Consider the following 21478-nt stretch of genomic DNA (forward strand, 5'->3'; position numbering starts at 1 on the left):
ATCCCCTATCTTAAATACATGTTTGTCTTTTTCAGTGAGATATTTTACTTTAATACAATTTATTACTAGTTAATTCCTTTTCTTTTCAGCAGAAACTTATTTCTTTAACATTTCTAATAAGACTGTTTAAATGGTGACAAATTCATTTAGTTTTTGCTTGTCTGGGAACTCTATCACTCCTTAAATTCTGAATAATATTACCAGGTAGAATTCTTGGTTGGACATTTTTTTTTTCCTTTCAGCACCTTCAATACATCATGCCATACCATGCCACTCCCCTCTGGCCTACAAATTTTCCATTGAAAAATCAGCTGATGGGCTTATGGGGATCCCTTTTAATGCAACAAGTTGTTTTTCTCTAGCTGCTTTTGAGATTTTCTTTAATTTTTAACATTTTAATTCGAATATTCTTTGATGTGGATCTCTTTGTTTTTTTCTTATTTGGAACTCTGTGGGCTTCCTGGAACTGAATATCTGATTCCTTCCCTAGGTTAGGGAAATTTTCAGCCATTATTTCTTGAAATAAGTTTTCTACTTTTTTTTTTCTGTCTTCATTTGGGACTCCCTATAATGCAGAAGTTATTCTGCTAGATGTTGTCCAGTATGTCCCTTAAACTATCTTAATTTTTCTTTATATTCCCCCTTTTCCTGTTCTCAGTTATTTCTGGTGTCTTGTCTTCAGGCTGCTCATCTGTTCTATTTTGTCTAGTCTGCCACTGAACCACCTAGGTATATTTATCACTTCACCTATTGAATTCTTCAGCTTTGCGACTTCTCTTTGTTACTTTCTTATGGTTTATATCTCTCTGTTGAAGTTTTCACTGTGTTCATCCATTCTTCTCCTGAGTTTGGTAAGCATATTTACGACCATTACTTTGAATTCTTTATCAGGTAGATTACTTATTTCCATTTCATTAAGGTCTTTTCCTGAGGTTTTCTCTTGTTCTTTCATCAGGAACATATACCTGTCTCCTCATTTTGCTTGACTCCATGTTTGTTTCTATGCGTTAGGTAAAATAGATACCTCTCCTCCTTAAAAAATTAACAACATTAGTTGACACATAATGTTATATTAATTTTAGGTGTACAACATAGTGATTTGACAAGTTTATACATTATACTCTCTTCACCACAAGTGTAGCTACCATCTGTCACCATACAACACTATTAGAATATGATTGACTATATTCCCTATTTGGTACTTTTTACCCCTATGACTTATTTATCCCATAACTGGAAACCCGTATCTCACATTCCCTTTTACCCATTTTGCCAATTCCCCCACTTCCCTCCCCTCTGGCAATCACAAGTTTTTTCTCTGCATTTATGGGTCTGCTTCTTGCTTTTTGTTCATTTGTTTTACTTTGTTTTACTTTTTAGATTCCACATACAAATGAAATTGTATAGTGTGGCCTTGCATTGTAGATAAACCTTATCAGCTCCACCGTGCCCTAGCTTTTGGTTGTTTCTCAGACCTCTGAGATTGTTTATAAGTAGCACAAGTTGTTCTTGGTAAGTCTCAGTTGTTGAAGGTATGCCAAGACCTGCCACTGTTCCAAAAGGAGGGCTCTCAGACAGTGCCTACTTCCAGGCTAATTGTAAGACAGATTATCAAGCAGTATCTTCTTAAGATATGCAAATATACAGTCTTTGGGTCCACAAGCATAAACCCTGTTGACTTCCAGACCAGTTCCAGAGGTGTCCCCAGGCAATAGTTGCAAAAATCATAGCTTTAGACGTGTTTATAACCTCCTTTCTGTGAGGTATCAGCAAGCTATGATGAGGTCAAGTGAGGGTGCTAATATGGTGAATCCCTGCCCATGTTCCCTGAGAGCCTTTCTGTAGCCTCTGGATGTATGAACTGCTCCCACAACAAAAATAATAGGAATTATTCACATCAAGAATGGGGGTGTTTCAGTCTTCTGGTTGTGCAGTGCCCTGGCTATGGTAGCCTGCCAGAAGCTGTCTAACTGCTTCAAACCCATTGGTGTCCTATGTGGGCTGTGCATGCCCACCAGCTATGGTAGGCAGGCTGTGAATGTGGTATGGGTGTGGGGTACTCAGCCCACCTGACTGCGGTGGGATAGGCCACAGCTGCAGTGTGCATGGGTAGGGTACTCCCACTGAAGCTAGCAGACTTAAAGACTTAAAGGAGGGGTTCCATATAGCACCCATTTACACCATGACCAACAAGGCAGGAGAATGCAAAAATGGTGCCCACCTCTTCCCCTGGAGAGAGTCCCAACAGGTTCTTTCCTCTCCAGCAGATGTTTTAAGATTAGCAAACGAGTCTCCTTCACATAGAGTCTAGGTGCCTTGCAAACTGTTGCTTCTGTGCTGGGTCCCATGGCGAGTAAGCCTGTGCAGGACACTTTTAAGAGTGTATTTTTCATTCCCTACAGTGTTCTTAGAAGTAACCCCCCCCTGGCTCTTGTAGCCAGATACCCTGGGGGCTCATTTCTCTAGTGCCGGTCCCAAGGGTTGGGGTGCCTAATGTGGGACATAGATACCTTCCTCCTCAAGAACAAGTTCCATATTATGAGATTACTCCCAACTGTGGGTTGCTGCTCCTGGGGTGGAGTTTTTTGAAGGACCACATCTCTACCTCTCCTACCCATCTCAATGTGGCCCTTTTATCTTTTGTTGTAGAGGCACTGTTTAGCTAGCTTTCAGGTCCTTTTCAAAGGGAATTGTCCCATATATAGCTGTAGATTTGTCATGTTCACAGGAGGAGGTGATTTCAGGATCCTTCCATGCCAGCATTTTTCAATGTGTCTTTTAAAAACCATGTAGATTTTGGGGCGCCTGGGTGGCTTAGTCGGTTAAGCCATATGCCTTCAGCTCAGGTCATGATATGATCCCAGGGTCCTGGAATCAAGCCCCGCATCAGGTGCCCTGCTCGGCGGGGAGCCTGCTTCTCCCTCTCGCTCTGCCCGCCCCTCCCCCTGCACATGCTCTCTCCTTCTCTTTTAAATAAAAAAATAAAATCTTTAAAAAGCATGTAGATTTTAAAGTAACAAACAGCTCATATAATTAATTGAATACAGCAGGCTCAAAAAGGCTTTTCATTAACTATTACTATAATGTGGTTTTTTTTCTATGTAATCAAATAGAACTTGTTTTAAATACTACAGCCATACTAAATCCAGAATTTCACACTGATCTTCAATATTACTGAGATATCTTACCATATAGATTTCAGCACCAATACATATTAAATTAAGGTACATATTAGAAAAGAAGAAATAAAACCAACTTTCCAGAGATATTAAAAAAGAAAGAAACATATTTAAGTTTCTCATTTTGCTCTTACCGTATGTGATTCTAATTCAGCAATTTTCTCAGGGATCTCAGAACCCAAATAATATATTCTAATCACATGGTCAGTGCTACCTGTTGTAATGAACATACCACCTGGAAGATTAAAAAACAAACAAGCAAACATTTTACCAAGGAACTTTAAAAACACTTTGCCTTCTTAGTTACATGCTACCTTATACTAATAAGAGGTTATCTTCTAATCATTAAAGACAGGTATCTTCTCATCATTAAAGATAACACAGGTTATCTTCTAAACATTAAAGACATAAAACTTCTGAGAAAAATAGGTAAAATTCAAGAAAAATATTTAAAGGACAATTATACCATTCACCCAACAAAAATCCAACAACTACACACTAAACACAGGCCTTTGAAAAATAAACATTAAAGGACAGAGCCTTGAGGAATTCTTTATATTTTATGCAAAATCATAATGCTCCAAAATTATTTATAAAATGACCTATTGCTGCAATTCTCTTTACAGTGGCTATAATGGTGTAATGTAAAAACTCAACCACTTTTAGGATTATGAAAAAATTCTAGAGATGGATGGTGGTAAATATCTAAAACAATATACTTAATGAATATGCTTAATGTCACAAAACTACTCACCTAAAAATGGTTATTAAAATAGTAAATTTTAGGGGTGGCTGGGTGGCTTAGTCGCTTGAGTGCCCAACTCTTGGTTTCACTTCAGGTCACGATCTGCAGGTCCTGAGATTGAGCCCTGCATGGAGTTTGCCTGAGATTCTCTCCCTCTGTCCCTCCCCCAACTTACTGTGCGCATGGGTGCATGCGCGCTGTCTCTCTCTCAAATAAATCTTTTTTAAAAAAATAGTAAATTTTGTTACATTTTACCACAATAAAAGAAAAGGTCAACTAGCATATGATTCTTAGCAGTAGAAAAGCACCAATTACACACTGTAAAAGTGTCTTCTAAATGGAACCACAGTATATATTTTCTGTAATGTCAGGGCAGGATTATAACGTTGAACTGTATGTGTATCAGGAAAGAGCTGTACTTTTTACCAACCAAATTCTGATTTATATAAAAACATATTAGAAAATAAAAAAAATTCAAAAGCTATTACATGTTAATTAAAGTCCACAAAGGTCCATCTATTATATCATATGGTTCACATTTTTGGTGTGTTTCTATTAACAAACATACATTTTTTTCTCCACAAAATTAAACATATGTCTTTTACAACTGTATCATTTAATATATTGGGTGCTTGAAACTTTCAATATTTACACATACCAGAACTGAAAGATGAACAAGATATCTGAACTCCAGGTCTAGATCTCTCAGTAAATTTCACTGGGCGATCTCTAAGGGAAAAGTAAGATATTTTTATTTTCCATCATGTTCATTTAACATGCAAGAACCTTTGCACACTGCTGGATATTGACAGATTTAACATCAATATTATAAAAAACACACAACTGAAGTAGTCAATAAGTACTATTCCCATCATTAGGGTTAAAAATGCACTAAACCTTGCAAATACAGTTTAAGATACCAGTATTATTATTATAACTTTACAAAATTACCACATAACTTACTACAATTAAGAGAAGCTCAAAGTCTTCTTACCAGAATAATAAATGAAACAAATACTCTTTACAAAAATTTTGTGTATAAGTTAGTCTCTTCAACATTGGTTTCATAAAAATTTTATTCTAAAATCTCTAACATCTAATTGAAGTAGGTATAGATGTGTGTGTGTGTGTGCATACACACACGTATATTTATGTATTTAAATACACGGACTATTAAGAATTTCTCAAGGCCATAAAGAAAAATAAACATACTTGATTTTGCACAAAATTTCTAACCCAATTCTAAACTTACCTAAACTTCATTGTTTTTACATGCCATTGCCAGAAACAGATTGTTCCATCAGCACCAGTAGAAGTGAGGTATCTGGTTGTGCCTTTAGTTGATGGACAAAACTAAAAAAAAAATTCTAATTCAAATAGAAAGCTTTCATGTTCAAACTTATTTTAAACACAGCATGTTCTAAAATTATAATCATTTAAAAATACTTTAAATAAATTCAATTAAGAATTTCACTTTCAAGAAATCAGTTAAATTTCCTAGATTAATGAATACCTTACAAAAATTTAAAGTATCAAGCAATTATAGAAAAAAAAAGGTCATTCATCAAATTTAGGATAAAATATATTAGTCCTAAAAATAATTATTTTTAGGGGTGCCTGGGTAGCTCAGTCAATAGAGCATGCAACTCCTGATTTCAGGGTTATGAGTGTAGAAATTACTTAAAAGTAAAATCTTCAAAAATTAATAAAAAATTATTTTTAAATTACTGAATATCACACTTCAAGATTACTATTTCATTACTTTTAATGGAGAAAAAAATCAAGGTGGTTACTAGTTAAACCATTATAAATCTGCTAAATATATGCTTATACAGCAATAACTGTGGAATTTTTATTGTTCATATGAGCAGGGCATCAGGAACCAATCTAAAATCAATGCTTAGGAAGTTAATATCTAAATATTTTGGTCTTCATGTTTTACTTTAAACTCCAGCTTCAATGACATATGATATAAATTTTGTTCTTTTTAAATTTAAACCATTTTCATTTGTTTTAACAAAATAAGTAAAATAGGTCAAATCATTATATCATTGTGGAAAAAACAGATTAAAAAATATACTTAAGTTGCCAATTTAAAGGATAATTAATACCCTAGATGAACCATGGACAGCCTTTATCATGTAGGATTCTCAGGCTCTGACTCAGTATTTTATACATCCTCAGAAAAGAATCACAGATAAGGGAAGAGCCATTGGGTTCCTGATGCCTGAGGTACAGGAAAAAGTTGAAAACCAAACCAGGATCTCTGCATGCCATGAGTTTTAAAAATCCCAAATAGAGATAATCAATACCACTAAGATGAATATTAAGGATCCAGATGCATAGGGTTTGAATAAATTTTGACCTCAAATCTAAAGAAAATGATCATCACAGATTAGAAGTCATTTATCTAGTTTTCTTGATTGGAAACACATAACTTCTACAAAGACTACAGAGTTTAAATAAAAAATTATCAATTAATGTTATCCATTAGTACTTGATACATAGTGAAGAAACCAGTACTCAGGTAGCATGCCTATATTTTCCTTTCTCAGATAGAGAAGATTGCATTGGAAAACTTGTTCCACAATTTATAGGAGGAGTCTGCAAACTACAACCCACATGCCAAGTCCAGCTTCCTGAGTATTTCTGTAAATAAAGTTTTATTGGAACAAATTCACCTTACACTTCCTATGGCTGCTTTTGCACTGGAATGCAGAGTTAAGTAGGTGTGACAGAGACCATATGGCCTGCAAATCCTAAAATGTTTACTATCTGATCTGTAAATTTGCTGATGTCTGATTTATACGAATAAATCAAATATAAAATAGTATCATTTTATTAAGTTTGAAGAAACACTAGAACCTTTATTATCACCATTATATTTAAATAAATTCATCAGTCACAAAGGGGGATGTGGCCCATTAATGTAGTCTAATTGAATTGTTTTTAAATAATAAATCATGTTAGAGATTATAAAAATAAAAACACTTATATGTGCATTTCTTAATATAAATTAATATATAATTATTGAAGAAAATTTTTTAAATATAGAAAAACAATAAAAGCTACTTATAATCCCACCACCCAGAGGCAACCACTATTAAAGTCATACCATTTTATCTCAATTTTGCTTATAAAAAAGAATCTGAAAAGATAAAACACCATGATGTTAAGAGAGACAATTAATTAGCAATGAATAAGTAACACATAGAATGCATGCTAAATCACATTAAGAGGAGATAAAGAGTGCTGGTGCAGGGAACAACTTAAAATTTTAGAATGGTAAAGTGGTCAGAGAAAGTCTCCCTGAGAAAGACACATTTGCAAGAGGTAGTTAGAAAGGTAAAGAATAAGCCATGTGACTATCCAAGGAAGACCATTCCAGAGACATGAAACAGAAAGAGCAAAGGTAGGATCGTAGATAGAGTGGTCTAAAAAAGCAGAGAGGGTAGCAGCTAAAGCAGAATAAAAACAGGAAACAAGTAGTAGAAGATGAGGTCAAAGAGAGCAAGGGGCTAAGAATATAGACCTTACAATGTGGGTCATTTAGACTTCAACTTTAACTCTGAATTTGGAAGCTACTGAAGGTTCTGAGTACCAATGACATGATTTAACTTCCATTCGAAAATCACTCAGCCTGAGGGCTTCAGAGGGGAGGGGGTGGGGGATTGGGATAGGCCGGTGATGGGTATTAAAGAGGGCACCTATTGCATGGTGCACTGGGTATTATATGCAAATAATGAATCATGGAACATTGCATCAAAAACTGGGGATGTACTGTATGGTGACTAATATAACAAAATAAAAATTATTTAAAAAAATCACTCAGCCTGCTAAATGTTAGACTGGGGCAAGAAAGAGGGAAGGGAAGCAGGAAGATCAGTTAGAAGTCTGTTTCAGTAATCTAGGTTACAGATGATAATGGCTTGAAACAGAATAGTAATGATTAAGGTCATGATAATTTGTCAGATTCTGGATTTATTCAGAGGGTAGAGCCAACATGATATGCTAACAAGTTAGATATAAGATATAAGAGAAAGAAAAAAAAGTCAGAGATGACTACTCTGAGCAATGGAAAGTATAAAATTGCCATTTGTTTAGTTGAAGAAAGCTCTAGGAAAAGTAGATTTGAGGAAGGAGGACCAAAGTTCAATTTTGAATATGTTGAGTTTGAGATTCATGACATTCATGTGATGATACCAAGTGGGTACTTGAACATACAAGTATGGAACTAAAAGAAAGGTCCCAAGATGAAAATATAAGTTTGAAAATCATCAGCGATGAAAATATAAGTTTGAAAATCATCAGCCTACAGATGACTCCAAAGCCATGAGACTTAATGAGATCACTAAGGGAAAGAATGTGATAGAGATCCACGGATCTTTAGGGAGTTCCCACATGTAAACAAAATGAGATAGAAATTAGAACATGAAACTCTGAAGGAGCCAAACAGTATCATAAACATTTTTCAATATAAGCAGTTATTTTTTATGTTATTATGAGAGTTATTTCCAAATCCTAGAAATAATCTGTCAGATAAGATGGTGGGAATACAAATAACTAATAATGTCCTAAAACAAAATCCACGAAATAATTTCAACTGATCAAAAATTTGATACAAAATTTTTAAAATCCAATATACATTAAACCTAATTCTTGCTAGATCCTCATAAACAGGTGATATTATATTAAATAACACACTGACATACTTTTTAGTGACTAAAGAACAAAGAAAAGTAAACATGAGTAATTATCTCATCCACAAAAGTGGTCTCCTTGACCAAAGTGTTAAACACAGTTTCAAGATTCCTGTTTTGCTCTCAACACAAAGACGAAGAAAAGTTCAGCTTAGTTTTCTTAAAATAAAAGGTTTTTGGGGGGTATCCAGGATTTTCATTATCAACATTTAGTAAAAACACTCTATGAACAAGAATTTAAAAGAAGTCAATGTATTTTATGTCAAACATCAAGTTGAAATAGGAAATCACTGAAACTAAGAATAAAATTTTCTTTAACATTAAACCACACACACACACACACACACACACACAATCCGACTGACAAACATCTTGCATTAAATATTAACACAAAGTATGCCAATATTCAAGTTAGAACCTGTTTACAACCCGACTAACAGGTAGTAGTGTTGCTTCCTTACAGCATTTATAGGTCTTCTCCTCTCTTCACAAATACTAGTGAGATAAATGTCTTACACTGTATTTGGAAAACTTTTTCAATGATTTTTGGATTATCTCAGAAACAGTAAATTTATATGAAAAAGGAATTTTAAAAAATACCAGAGCAGGGTAGGGACAAAGCCCTTAGAGATCAACATTTTTCTGTTGCCATTCTTTATAATAATATCCACACAAAATAACAAAAACTGAGAGAATTCTCATCCTCATTACATATGTTAGTGATATCTTTTCATTTTTCTTACCTGTATGGAAGTAATAGAAGCTGAATGTCCCTGAAGGACCGCAACTGGTGCACAAGTTCGAAGACACCACACTCTTACAACCTTATCACAGCTGCCTGCAGCAATAAGAGTGTTTTCATAGTTAACAGCCATGTCAGAAATTTCAGCAGAGTGGCCTCGAAGTGTAGCAAGGAGACGTCCATCATCTGTTGCCCAAATTTTCACCAAACAGTCATCTGAACCCTATGTAACACAAAAGGACAGATTCCCAATGAAGCAAAATTTGCACCACCACCCCCCTCCTGGAAAAAAAAAGCCAAAATGACAAAGGGGGATTTTTATTGTTACTTCTGAGCCTTTGCTTTCTAATCTCCTCGGTCCATATAATATGGATCAGGAAGAAATATAAATGAGCTCCAAATGACAGCACTAACAAAGCATTATCTAAACTGACAACAACATTTGTGAAGAACTCCCCAAAACTACCAATCCTGACAACTCAAAATATTTATAACTCACTTTTAAGTGATTTGGCATTAAATATATCTGCCATTATTTCTTTCCTTATGCCTGACAGTCTTTCATCATAATTACTTGAATACTTTTTTTCTACAAATACTTAAAAATTTAACCTAAATTCTATATGCATTTCTCAGTAAACTTGAGAGTTTGTTAATAAACTCTGCTGAAAATATTAAGTTGAATTTCCTATTGAGAATTTCAAAAGAGCTTTAAAAATAGTAAAAAACAATTCTACTCTAATGTAGTAAATAAGTTAGTAATTATTGGTTTATAAAAAGATGGTGGGACGCCTGGGTGGCTCAGTTAAGTGTCTGCCTTCAGCTCACGTCATGATCCCTCCTGGAATCTAGCCCGGATCCCCAGGTCAGGCTCCCTGCTCAGCCAGAAGTCGGCTTCTCCCTCTCCCTCTGCCCCCACCCCTGCTCGTGCTCTCTCTCCCTCTCTGTCTCTCTAATAAATAAATAAAATCTTTAAAAAAATAAAAAATAAAAAGATGGCAATTGTCATTCTCATCATGATCATTAACATCCAAATACTTGGTGATGCATTTGGAGTTATGAAAATGTCAATGGAAGAATCTTTAATGAACTACAAGGAGTCATAATTTCCCAAAATGCAAACTACTTCATTTACTATATAGCACAGAAAGTTAAAAAGAAAATTATGACAGTACCTACACTTCTATGTTAACTTAGTACTAAAGTAGTGAGACTAAACCCTTTCTTATAAATATTAGCATGCTACAATTTTGTACTCAAAAGCCCATGATATGATCTGGTTAATAAAATGCTAAGCAAAATAAGCTGAGAAAGACAAATACTGTATGATATCACTCATATGTGGAATTTAAGAAACAAAACAAATGAGCAAAGGGGGAAAAAAAGGAGAAAGGGAGGCAAACCAAGAAACATAACTATAGAGAACAAACTGACAGTTACCAAAGGGGAGGTAGGTAGGGGGATAGGTAAAACAGGTAATGGGGATTAAGGAGTGCACTTCTTGTGATGAGCACCAAGTGTTTTAGGGAAGTTCTGAATCACTATATTGTACACCTGAAACTAATATTACACTGTATGTTAACTAACTAGAATTTAAATAAAAACAAAAAACCCAGATTTAAGGGCACCAGAGTGTTTCAGTCAGTTGAGGATCTAACTCTTGATCTCAGCTGAGGTCTTAATCACAGGGTCTTAAGTTCAAACCCGGTGTGAAAAAAAAAATTAGCAAAAACAGTAACAAACCAAAAAAAAAAATTTTAAAATAATTAGTATTGTGGCACCTGGGTGGCTCAGTCAGTCAAGCATCTGCCTTTGGCTCAGGTCATGATCCCAGTGTCCTGGGATTGAGCCCAGAGATGGGCTCCCTACTCAGCAGGGAGTCTGCTTCTCCCTCTGCCCCTCCCCCCTGCTTGCTTGCACGCGCGCGCACTCTCTCTCTCTCTCTCAAATACATAAACGAAATCTTTAAAAAAATAATTAGTACTGAAATAAAAGAAAGATATACACAATAACTGTAATTTGGTTACTAACTGTGTAGAACAATTATTCAATCATAAAAATGACATAATCATTTTAATTAAGCAGAATGGGCACCAATTGCACTAAGTGACAAATGGAAAATGCATTTTAATAAATGTTTGCTAAAATGAAATGAAATGAAATGAAATGAAATGGAGTAGATAAACTTGTTTCACATAAATTAACCACCTCTGGAATATAAGGCCTTCTTAAGATTTAATTTTTTAAATTAGATTTCCAAAACATAGAGGATCTTATAGTTCACCCATTTATTTATATAGAATGAGAGAAGATTTTCAAGTTCTTTTTTTTAAGTTACATAATTTTTATTTTTCTTATCTTTTCCCCTTTTCAGGTTTTATTTAAATTCAGATTAGTTAACATATAATGTATTATTAGTTTCAGGGGTAGAATTTAGTGATTCTTCAATTGCATATAACACCCAGTGCTCATTACATCAAGTGCACTCCTTAATGCCCCTCACCCAATTATTCATCCTCCCACCCACCACCCCTCCAGCAACTATCAGTTTGTAAACTCATCTTTTTACTCATCTTTGTACTCGTCTTTTCTTGCATTCATGTGTCTAAGAAGGATGAATTGCTTATGAAGTATAATTCTATGCCATGAAGCCTACCTTCAATTGTAGTAAATCTCAAATATGCTACACTATCATTAATTTTAAACTCACTGTAAAAATTCTTCTCCCACTTCGGTCAAATGCTACACAGTAGACAGATGACAAGTGCCCCAGAATTCTCTTATGCATCTTAATGTGCTGGTAAGCAGATGAAGGGAAAATATGGCTGAAGCGACTGCATCCAGTTAATTGCCTGGCAGAGGTGATATTCACTGAAAAACATAAAATAGAAGATTCCTTAAAACCTAAAAGCAAAACCTACTACATGAAGTTAAATCATAAATATTAAGATGAGATAAAATAGGGTACACACACCATAGCAATTTTACCCTGTGACAAGTCTAAATTCCATTACACATTTCATGATTTTATGAATGCAAGTTTACTACAGCAAAGCACTAAGAATACTCTTCTTTTAAATCCCACAATCTGATTTTCTGTTTGCCTTACTATGGTTTCTCAGGTACATTCTTGTTTTACCTTTCTTGGTGAACTATAGTCAAAGACACTGTCACTTTAAATATATAGGTAAGTCTTACCATAACATGAAGGAATTTTAGAATAGAGACTACACTTGATTAAACATAATACATTTTAAAAGTTACATAGGGAATTTTATGAACTCCTATCCTACCTACTCAAATCTATCCACTCCTTTTGCAGCTGTCTCTAAACTTTCAAGAGTAATAGAATTTTACAGTGAAAAAAGAAAGGAAGCTATGATAATACATTAAGTTTTCAGTAACAAACAATCCTCTCTAGGTTTGTCTATAGGTTCTCTGCTTTTTGGTTTCTGAATCAGTAGATTCTCCCACTAATTACCAATGAATTTTTGAAACTGCATCTCCTATATAAAGTCATTATAGTTCTTTTTGTTTTGCCTTATTAATTTTCTTTAAAAAACAAACAGAATAAAGCATAAGTCTGTCTAGTTCTCTTCCAAATGCCACCTGGATTCTTCTCACTTACCTAAAATGGAGATCTTAGTCCCCATGTAAAGATTTACAAGCACCCATTTGCTCTGTGATATTCCTCCAGTCTTCCCTTATACACTGAAAATATTTAACATCCCATACATTATATTTTAATCAAAACATAAGATCCGTATAAGTGCAAAGTCACCTTGAGGCAAGGCGACATTTTATCATAGTGCATAAATAATCTAGTACAAATGATAACAGCTTTATGTTGAAGTAAGTCAAAATAAAGGCAAGAATGGGTTTGTAGCTCGATTAGAACAATTAGAACAATGCCACAATAAAAAATATGAAACCTTTCCACATCTCAATCTTAAAGCAATGGAGTCTTTTTTTCAGGCAAAGGTAGATCCACTGGCCATTTTAAATTGACAAAATGACAAAAAAATGAATGATGAATAGCAAAACCAATGAGACTTTGAATGCAAATCATAAGAACACAACAGAGATCTGAGTATTTATAGAACACTGTGAGATGCCGAGTAAATAATGGTAGAAAACCCACAAGCATCACTACCGCCAGCTCAGAGGATTTCTTTTTGGCACCTGCTCCCCAATCCAACCTCTAGAAATTTTCACAACTCTCAGATGGAAAGAGCAGACACTGTAACTTTGGGACTTGGCAATCATCCTTCTCTAGTCAAACATTTCTTACTGCTCTTAGCTCCTTGAAACAATCAACCATCACTTCTGCTTTGCTTTTTTCTATCCATACTTTTCAAGTAGATAGAAGAAAAGGTGTACTACTATAAGACAGGGTTTTTCAGCCTTAGACATACTGGCACTTTGGGCTTGATGAACCTTCACTGTGTGGGGCTGTCTACTGAAAAGTATTTAGCAGCTTCCCTGGTCTCTACCCACTAGATTTTAGTAGAACCCTACCACCACGAAGCCGTGACAAAGAAAAATATCTCTAGATATTGCCAAATGTCTCCTGGTGGTAATAAACAAATACAAAAAATGCAACAACTGTCCCCAAATAAAAACCACTGCTTAAAGTATAAAAACAAAAAACAGTATCAATAGGAAGAAAAATAATCAGAAAAACAATTCTAAGAAGAAAAGCAGAGACATGAAGAAAAAGAAGTAGTAAAAGACACAGGGGAGAGATAAAGAGCCACCTGAAATCCAATCATTCCTCTAGCAAATATCTATGTTTTTTGAAGGCCAAAGGAATAAAACCAAGCATATAAACAAAATATTCTTGACCCCACTAAGACATCCCATTAGTATATCATGCCAAAACTGTTAAATCAGGAAAAATGACTGAAAACCTTATGCATCTTTATAGTCTATACAAATTAGCTTTTACTTTTTAAGACTCCTTTACAAAGAAAACTATTAATTGAAAAAGAAAAATGGAAAGTATGTGCAACAAATATGACAAAATCTTAATATTTTAAAACACATATAAAACTAACCATCTATGAGAATAACCACAAAGGGGGTGCCTAGGCGGCTCAGTTGGTTAAGTGTCTGCCTTTGGCTCAGGTCATGATCCCAGAGTCCTGAAATAGAGTCCCACATCTGGCTCCCAGCTCAGCGGGGAGACTGTTTCTCCCTCTCCCTCTGACCACCCCTTGCTCATGCTCTCTTTCTCGCTCTGCTCTCTCTCTCTAATAAATAAATAAAATCTTTAAAAAAATACCACTAAGATCTAACAGATGAATAAAGGAAATTAACAGATAAGTCACAATATAGGAAATACAAATAAACTGAATCACAGAATATATTTAACTATTTTGCCAACTATCAAAAGAAATTTAAATGAAAATAATGAAATACAATACTATAGCTAATAAATTAGCATTTTAAAAATTCTAAAGCCTAAGGCCAGCAATTACTACTTGAAACTGGTATACGCCTACATTTCTAGATACACCATAAAGTGACATGATCCATTTGGAAAATAATTTTGGCAATACACTTCAAGAGTCATGAAAATACACACACCCATTGCCCAACCCTTAGGAACCTATCCTAGTGACACAACTCATTAGCAAAAATGAGTTACATGTACAAATGTTTAATGAAGTACTACTTATAATACCAAAGAATGATAACCTAAGTCCAACAACAGGGGAATGGTTAATTAAATTACAGAATATGTGATGGACTATTCTATAAGAATTAATAATTAAAATACAAAACTACAGCACTGTAGGAAAATTTAGGAACTACAAAGCAAAAAATATAAAATGCAACCTTATGAGTATACTATGATTTAAATTATGGAAAAATATGCATACACAAATAATAAAGATTAAAAAGAAACAAGAGAAATGAAGCCAACTGCTTTGTAAATTTTTAAAATTTCACCTAATACACTTAACAATACATTTTTATCTTAAACACAACTTCTCTATTGGGTTCTTCCTAGTTATTGCTAATAGCTATTCAAAAAAATTCTAATATAAGGTACATTGTATATTTGACAGCAGCAGCATCAAATATTCCTTCCTTCCAATCTGTGATTTTTTGTTTATTCATCTAGCACCTGAGATGATAACATTTATATATTTTTCTCAGTCATTTAATATCAACAGGCCTGCGGTTATATATACACTAAGGAGTTCTGTCAACACTCTTTTTTGCATGCGTTGTCCATTTAACCAGTATTTTTTAGTATTGCTGCTGCTTTTTGCTTTTCTTATGAAATTGGGTAAATGATGAAAGCTTTGTTCAGTGGAATGTAAATTCCACGAGGATGGGGATCTTGTTTGATTTATTTATAAGCTGTATTTCCAGTGTCTGTCATAGTGCTTAGCTCATAGTAGGTGGTCAACAAACTAGGTTTTGAAAAAACAGTAATTATTCCATTGATAGCTGTTCACTGCTCTCTGTGACTTAATAAATTTAAAACATACAGTAAGTCTTATCTTGCTCTAACTTGAATCTTTAAGCATTTTTGAGCACTTTATCAGAAACATTTTCCTCAATTGTTAATGGCTGATAACTGACTATAAAGATACAAGAGTTCACTTTTAACCAACCTTTGAGTATTTTACTAGGAAGAATTGGATCTCATTCTTCTAGCATGAATATTATTCATGCTCCCTTTACTGGAGGGGAATGCTCAAAGTCATTATTCTTTTGCTCAAAAGTAACAATAAAATAAAATGACACACACAAACACACACACAATTATCACTGTGATGTATGTGAATGTCTCTACCAAATGTACTATTTTAGTGATTTTTTTTCTATCTTAAGCATAATGCAAGTCGAGAGATGAGCAATTTAACTTTCACCTTAACAAAGTAAAATGAGGTATTAATGAGGAACCTACAAATAAATAAGAAAAAACTCCCATAATCCTATGCCAATATATCTATTATAATGTCATTTATTGAATTCTCACTATAAAGCCTTCTAAAAGCCATAGTACTTCAAAGGCATGTAGTTTTAGTATATACTACTCATTACCTTGATTAATTACTTAAGCTTTTCAAAAACACTATAAAGGGTAAGTTATGTTATTTCAACCTCCATTTACTAAAGAATTTAGCCCCACATAGTCACAAAAGTGAAATGGCAGAAACACTAGCTGAAATAGGGCAACCAATCAACATAATTTTAGTCAGAACAAAATACCTGCTTCTCCATCTGCTGCTGTTAAGGATTTGGCAACTTATGAGAAATAGTACACCGTACTGTAGTTGTGACACCTTTCATCTAGTGATATGGCATAGTTATGGTCAGGTTCCAACAATCAACTATAGAGCATTTTCTCTTGAGCAGTCATGTGAACATGCCAACTTTGTCTTGAAATATTTTAAGAACTTTCCTTTTCAGACAAATATCTTTGATGTCACAATACATTTATTTGTATTTAGCATAGCTGACAAATTCAACTAGTAGATAAATTAGTCAAATGTATATATGTATAAAATGTATTAATACAGAATGTTCTATTCAGAATCCATTATGTCTAATTTTTTTCACTAAAATTTTTTAAGATAGACATCTAAATGTACTCTAACAAGAGGTAAGATATATGACCTAACTCAGTGATAGACCAAAATGCTTAAAGATTCAAGTTAGAACAAGATAAGACTTACTGTATGTTTTAAATTTATTAAGTCACAGAGAGCAGTGAACAGCTATCAATGGAATAATTACTGTTTCTTCAAAACCTAGTTTGCTGACACCTACTATGAGCTAAGTACCATGACAGACACTGGAAATACAGCTTATAAATAAATCAAACAAGATCCCCATCCTCGTGGAATTTACATTCCACTGAACAAAGCTTTCATCATTTACCCAATTTCATGAATAAGATACCTTAATGAGGAAAGTGATCTATACAAATACATACAGCTCTTGAAACGTATTTTTCTATTAAGCTCTACAGGTGATGCTCATACTCTGCCAAGTTTGGCAACCACTAATTCTAGTCCAACCTCCTTTTCCCAAAATTATCCTTTCTACAATATATCTGACAGATAGCCTCTGCTTAAACACTTTTGGTAAAGAGAAGATTATTATTTCCTAAAAAATGGCCAATTCATATGTTGAGCCACTTTAATTTTGGGGAGACTCTACCTTTAACTGAACTCAATCTCTTTCCCTGTAACTTCGAGAATGATACAGGCTTTGCCTTTGTGAGCTACGCTGAAGGAAAAAAAAAAACAGTCAAATCCCTTTGTTACACGGTAACCTGTGAAATATTTAAAGATAGCTATCACTTGTGCCTTACATCTTCTCTCAATATATGAGGTCCCCCCTACATTATTCTCAGCCATAGTTTATACATACCTCTCTTCCCCATCACCCCCTATAGAAAAATATTCTTTCACCCTAAAAACTAATGTGGTTGCTTTTTTCTGAGAAGTTTCTACTTCATCAATGTCTCAGCCTCTTAAAATAACAAGAATTGAGCAAAATATTCCAGTGGTCTAATCAGCACAGAATATAGTGGATTATTTTCAACCACACATCTTATGAATGCAATTTAGGACTGCAAAGACGACATTAGTTTTCTAAAACAGCTGCCTTATACTATCTATTGGTTAAAGAGGAAATAAAGTTAGTTTGACATTCATTCTTAGTAAACATATTCCTAGTGCCCACCTCTTTCTTTTCTAAGAGTATACAAACCACCTGTTCAATAAACCTGGCTAAAATTCTGCCTGGGGTTAAAGTTAAATTCACCAATCTATAATTCCTAGAATCTACTATTTGTTTCCTTTCATATAACTTGTCCATTGGGTCATTTCCATTTCTCCTGTCCACTCTGATCTCACAAAAAATTTCACTGGCAGGTGCCAGTGAAAACTGTTTCAGTATACCAGGATTTAATTCATTTGGGCTTCTTAAAGCAGGTAGGTACACATGTATCTTGGCTTTTCTTTTCTTTAACCATGCTTGATCTACCCTTTGATATAGTGACAGATCACTCTCTTTGATACAAAAAACTAACAGAAAAGCTGGTTGTCTCCAGCTCTCACATTTAAGCTATGAATTTTATACCATCTATTCCTTTTTAATAAATCTATAGGTTCTTCGCCTATATGCTAATTGGGATATTAAAGCTGTTTTGGGGTAATCCCTTATGGGTTGAACTGAATGAAATTGTTGGTATTTGACTATATTCTACATAAAAAATAGTGATTTTAGATGGCTCAGCATAATACCTATAATTGGAGTGGGGGGATGGGGAGACATCAAGCATTAGTCTGATGTAGGTATCCTGTTCTCTTTACTTCTCCATTAGGAAAGCACCATCCACACTGTCAGGTCTATAGCATCATCCCATATAGATTTCTCACTCCTTTTATCTCTACCCATTGTTTTTCTTTTTTAAAAATTGTATTTGTTTATGAGAGAGAGAGCACCAGCACAAGCAGGGGGAAGGGGGAGGGAGAAGCAGACTCCCCGCTGAGCAGGGAGCCCGATGTGGGCCTCGATCCCAGGACCCTGGGATCATGACCTGTCCCAAAGGCAGACACTTAGCCAATTGAGCCTATCCAGATGCCCCTACCCACTGTTTTTCAAAATATAGTCACATTTATACCATTTCAAGTTTGTATCTCCTTATGTAGAATTTTCTAGTTCATTTTGTTGCATTATACCTAATATTTATAAATATTCTGCCCAACCTAATGTTTTCTCTTGTGAATTATGGGTCACTTCCACCTTTGTGGATCTTTTTCCTATGTTAAAGCCACTATATTTCATCATACCATTTTCTTTAAAACTGGGGAATTTTATGAGTGTCCCTAACAAGCAGTAAAATTAACTTACTTCAGTTTAATTTTCTATGCTTCCTCAGCATCAATTAGAAGTGGTCATAAACAGTAAAAGGGAGAGAACATGAGATCACAGTTATCCCATGAGAAGACTCAAATTTTATCAAGAACATTTTTTGGAAAGATTTTATGTATTTATTTGAGAGAGACAGAGATAGCAACAGAGAGCACGAGCAGGGAGGAGAGGGAGAAGCAGGCTCCTTGCTGCCTCAAAGCGGGACTCAATCCCAGGACCCTGGGATCATGACCCAAGCCAAAGGCAGATGCTTAACTGACTGAACCACTGAGGCACCCATAAGTAACATTTTAAAGAATTAATTAAAACTGAATAAAATTCATGTAAAGGTTCTCCTGAAATTTGTTATTTTTCTATTAACATTTTTTTATTATTTATTTGAGAAAGAGAGAGAGAGCACAAGCAGGGGGAGCAGCAGGCTCCCCACTGAGCAGGGAGCCTGACGCGGGGCTCGATCCCAGGATCCTGGTATCATGACCCAAGCCAAAGGCAGACACTTAACCCACCGAGCCACCCAGGCACCTCTCTATTAACATTTTAAACACTATTGAAATACCTTTAGAAGTTAAGAATACTAAATGGTCTTTAAAAAAAAAAGCACAGAAAACTGTCCTAATTTGAAGAGTATAATATTCCAGTACACACTAGATATTAATACATCATTTCACATACTCAAATTCTATTTATTTTGTAATTATAATATGGAATGCTGTAACCCAAATTAATAAAGTTCAAACCAGACTGATTTTTTTAGGTAGTCTTCAACAATAGCTTTGCCTTACTCACTCTGTGGCATCCTGAATTTATTATAAGGATGTGCTTCCTTTCTTATATTAATCCTTTCTTCACTGTTCTCTCCGTTAGTGATCCATCCTGTCATTTTATAGAAAAAAAGCTACCAACAACCTGTTAAAATCCTGGCATTAGAAAAAGTGTGTCCATTTTAGAATATTTGCTGCATGCAGCGCAAGATGTACTACTTATTATCTTGACTTAAAAGCTTAGTACTAGAATTTCAAATATTAAATGGTAATAAAAAACCCTGAAAAACAATACAGGACCTAATATCAAGAACACTTAATAGCAATAAGCCAAAATCAAAGATTTATTACAGGGTTGTTATACTAACAAAACTTTATTACTACATCAGCTTTTTCCTACAACAGTCAAGACCACACAGTCTGTTCTCCTAAATTCAGTCAATCATATCAAAACACCTAGGTCAGTAAGCAAGAAGAAATAGAAGGATCACTGCAAGTTCATAACTTCTGTAAAAAACACCTCAAAGCACAGTCCCTTCTATCAACTCCATACATGAAAAACAGAACATTATTAGACCAAAAAGATCAGGAAGCCTATGCTAAAACATATTGAAACAATTGCATAACAAGTAGGACAAAAATTTGTAAAGTAATAATTTAAAAATAATTTAAAAATTGGACAAAAGTAGTAATGAAGTATAAAGTATTTATTTTATACTAAACTTAAGGTTTTATATTTTATATAGTCAGTGAAGAAAAATGTGACTTAGATTTCTAAAGTATTTTAAGAGTCCTAGTTTATTTATATAATATATTCAAAAATGATTCCATTTTAGAAATAAAATAAGTATTTCTTATAATCTCATATTATACATGCTTTACTGCTAGGATACAACTATCAATAGCAAAACCCAAATTTAAAGTTCATTAAGGGAATGATGTCAGCATCATGGCAGATTAACTGTTGCACTTTTCTCTCCACTTTGATTAACAACTAATTAGACATTCATATTAGAACAAAAGTGCTTCTGCATGTCATACCAGAATACCCTAGAGATTTCTACCTATCTGTGCATCTATGGGTAGACAGGACTTCGGTGGGGGCTGCAACCCAAAGGAGCAGACAAGCATGCCCCACCCCAACTCACTGTTATCATGGGTTAAAGGGAATCTGGACAGTGCAAAAGTGAGTGGATACCTACAGGCAATAGAGACTTTGTGGAGGTCTAGCCTGCATGAAGGGAGAATCTGGCCTTCTATGAGAGTGTAATAGAGACAAATTTGGACACAGAGGAGCTGGAGGAACTTGCGAAGTGTGCAGGGCTTTCCAGGATGACAATGTAAAGGTCTGAGTTTTCGGCAGCTGCAGCAGCACCCTCTCCAGTAGAGGTGGAAAGCTGCAACCACTCCCACAGAGAAGGAAGAAATCAAAAGTAGTAAGTGAC

At 34.6% G+C, this 21478-nt stretch overlaps 1 protein-coding gene across 5 annotated transcripts in view; it reads right to left on the reverse strand.

Annotated features, from left to right (window-relative positions):
- Positions 1 to 21478, reverse strand: part of BRWD3 (bromodomain and WD repeat domain containing 3) — a 217047-nt gene that overhangs the window by 154598 nt on the left and 40971 nt on the right. For all 5 annotated transcript variants that reach the window (XR_004622282.1, XM_002928622.4, XM_034648786.1 and 2 more), the window contains exons 7-11: positions 12077 to 12237; positions 9368 to 9589; positions 5177 to 5277; positions 4583 to 4653; positions 3314 to 3414 (exon numbers count right to left, since the gene is read on the reverse strand). Coding sequence is in view for 4 of the 5 variants with exons in the window: in XM_002928622.4 (XP_002928668.2) it covers positions 3314 to 3414; positions 4583 to 4653; positions 5177 to 5277; positions 9368 to 9589; positions 12077 to 12237 (656 nt within the window). In the remaining variant the exon portion in view is untranslated. The remainder of the gene's footprint in view (positions 1 to 3313; positions 3415 to 4582; positions 4654 to 5176; positions 5278 to 9367; positions 9590 to 12076; positions 12238 to 21478) is intronic.

The sequence above is a fragment of the Ailuropoda melanoleuca genome, chromosome X, assembly GCF_002007445.2.
Source record: "Ailuropoda melanoleuca isolate Jingjing chromosome X, ASM200744v2, whole genome shotgun sequence".
NCBI lineage: Eukaryota > Metazoa > Chordata > Mammalia > Carnivora > Ursidae > Ailuropoda > Ailuropoda melanoleuca.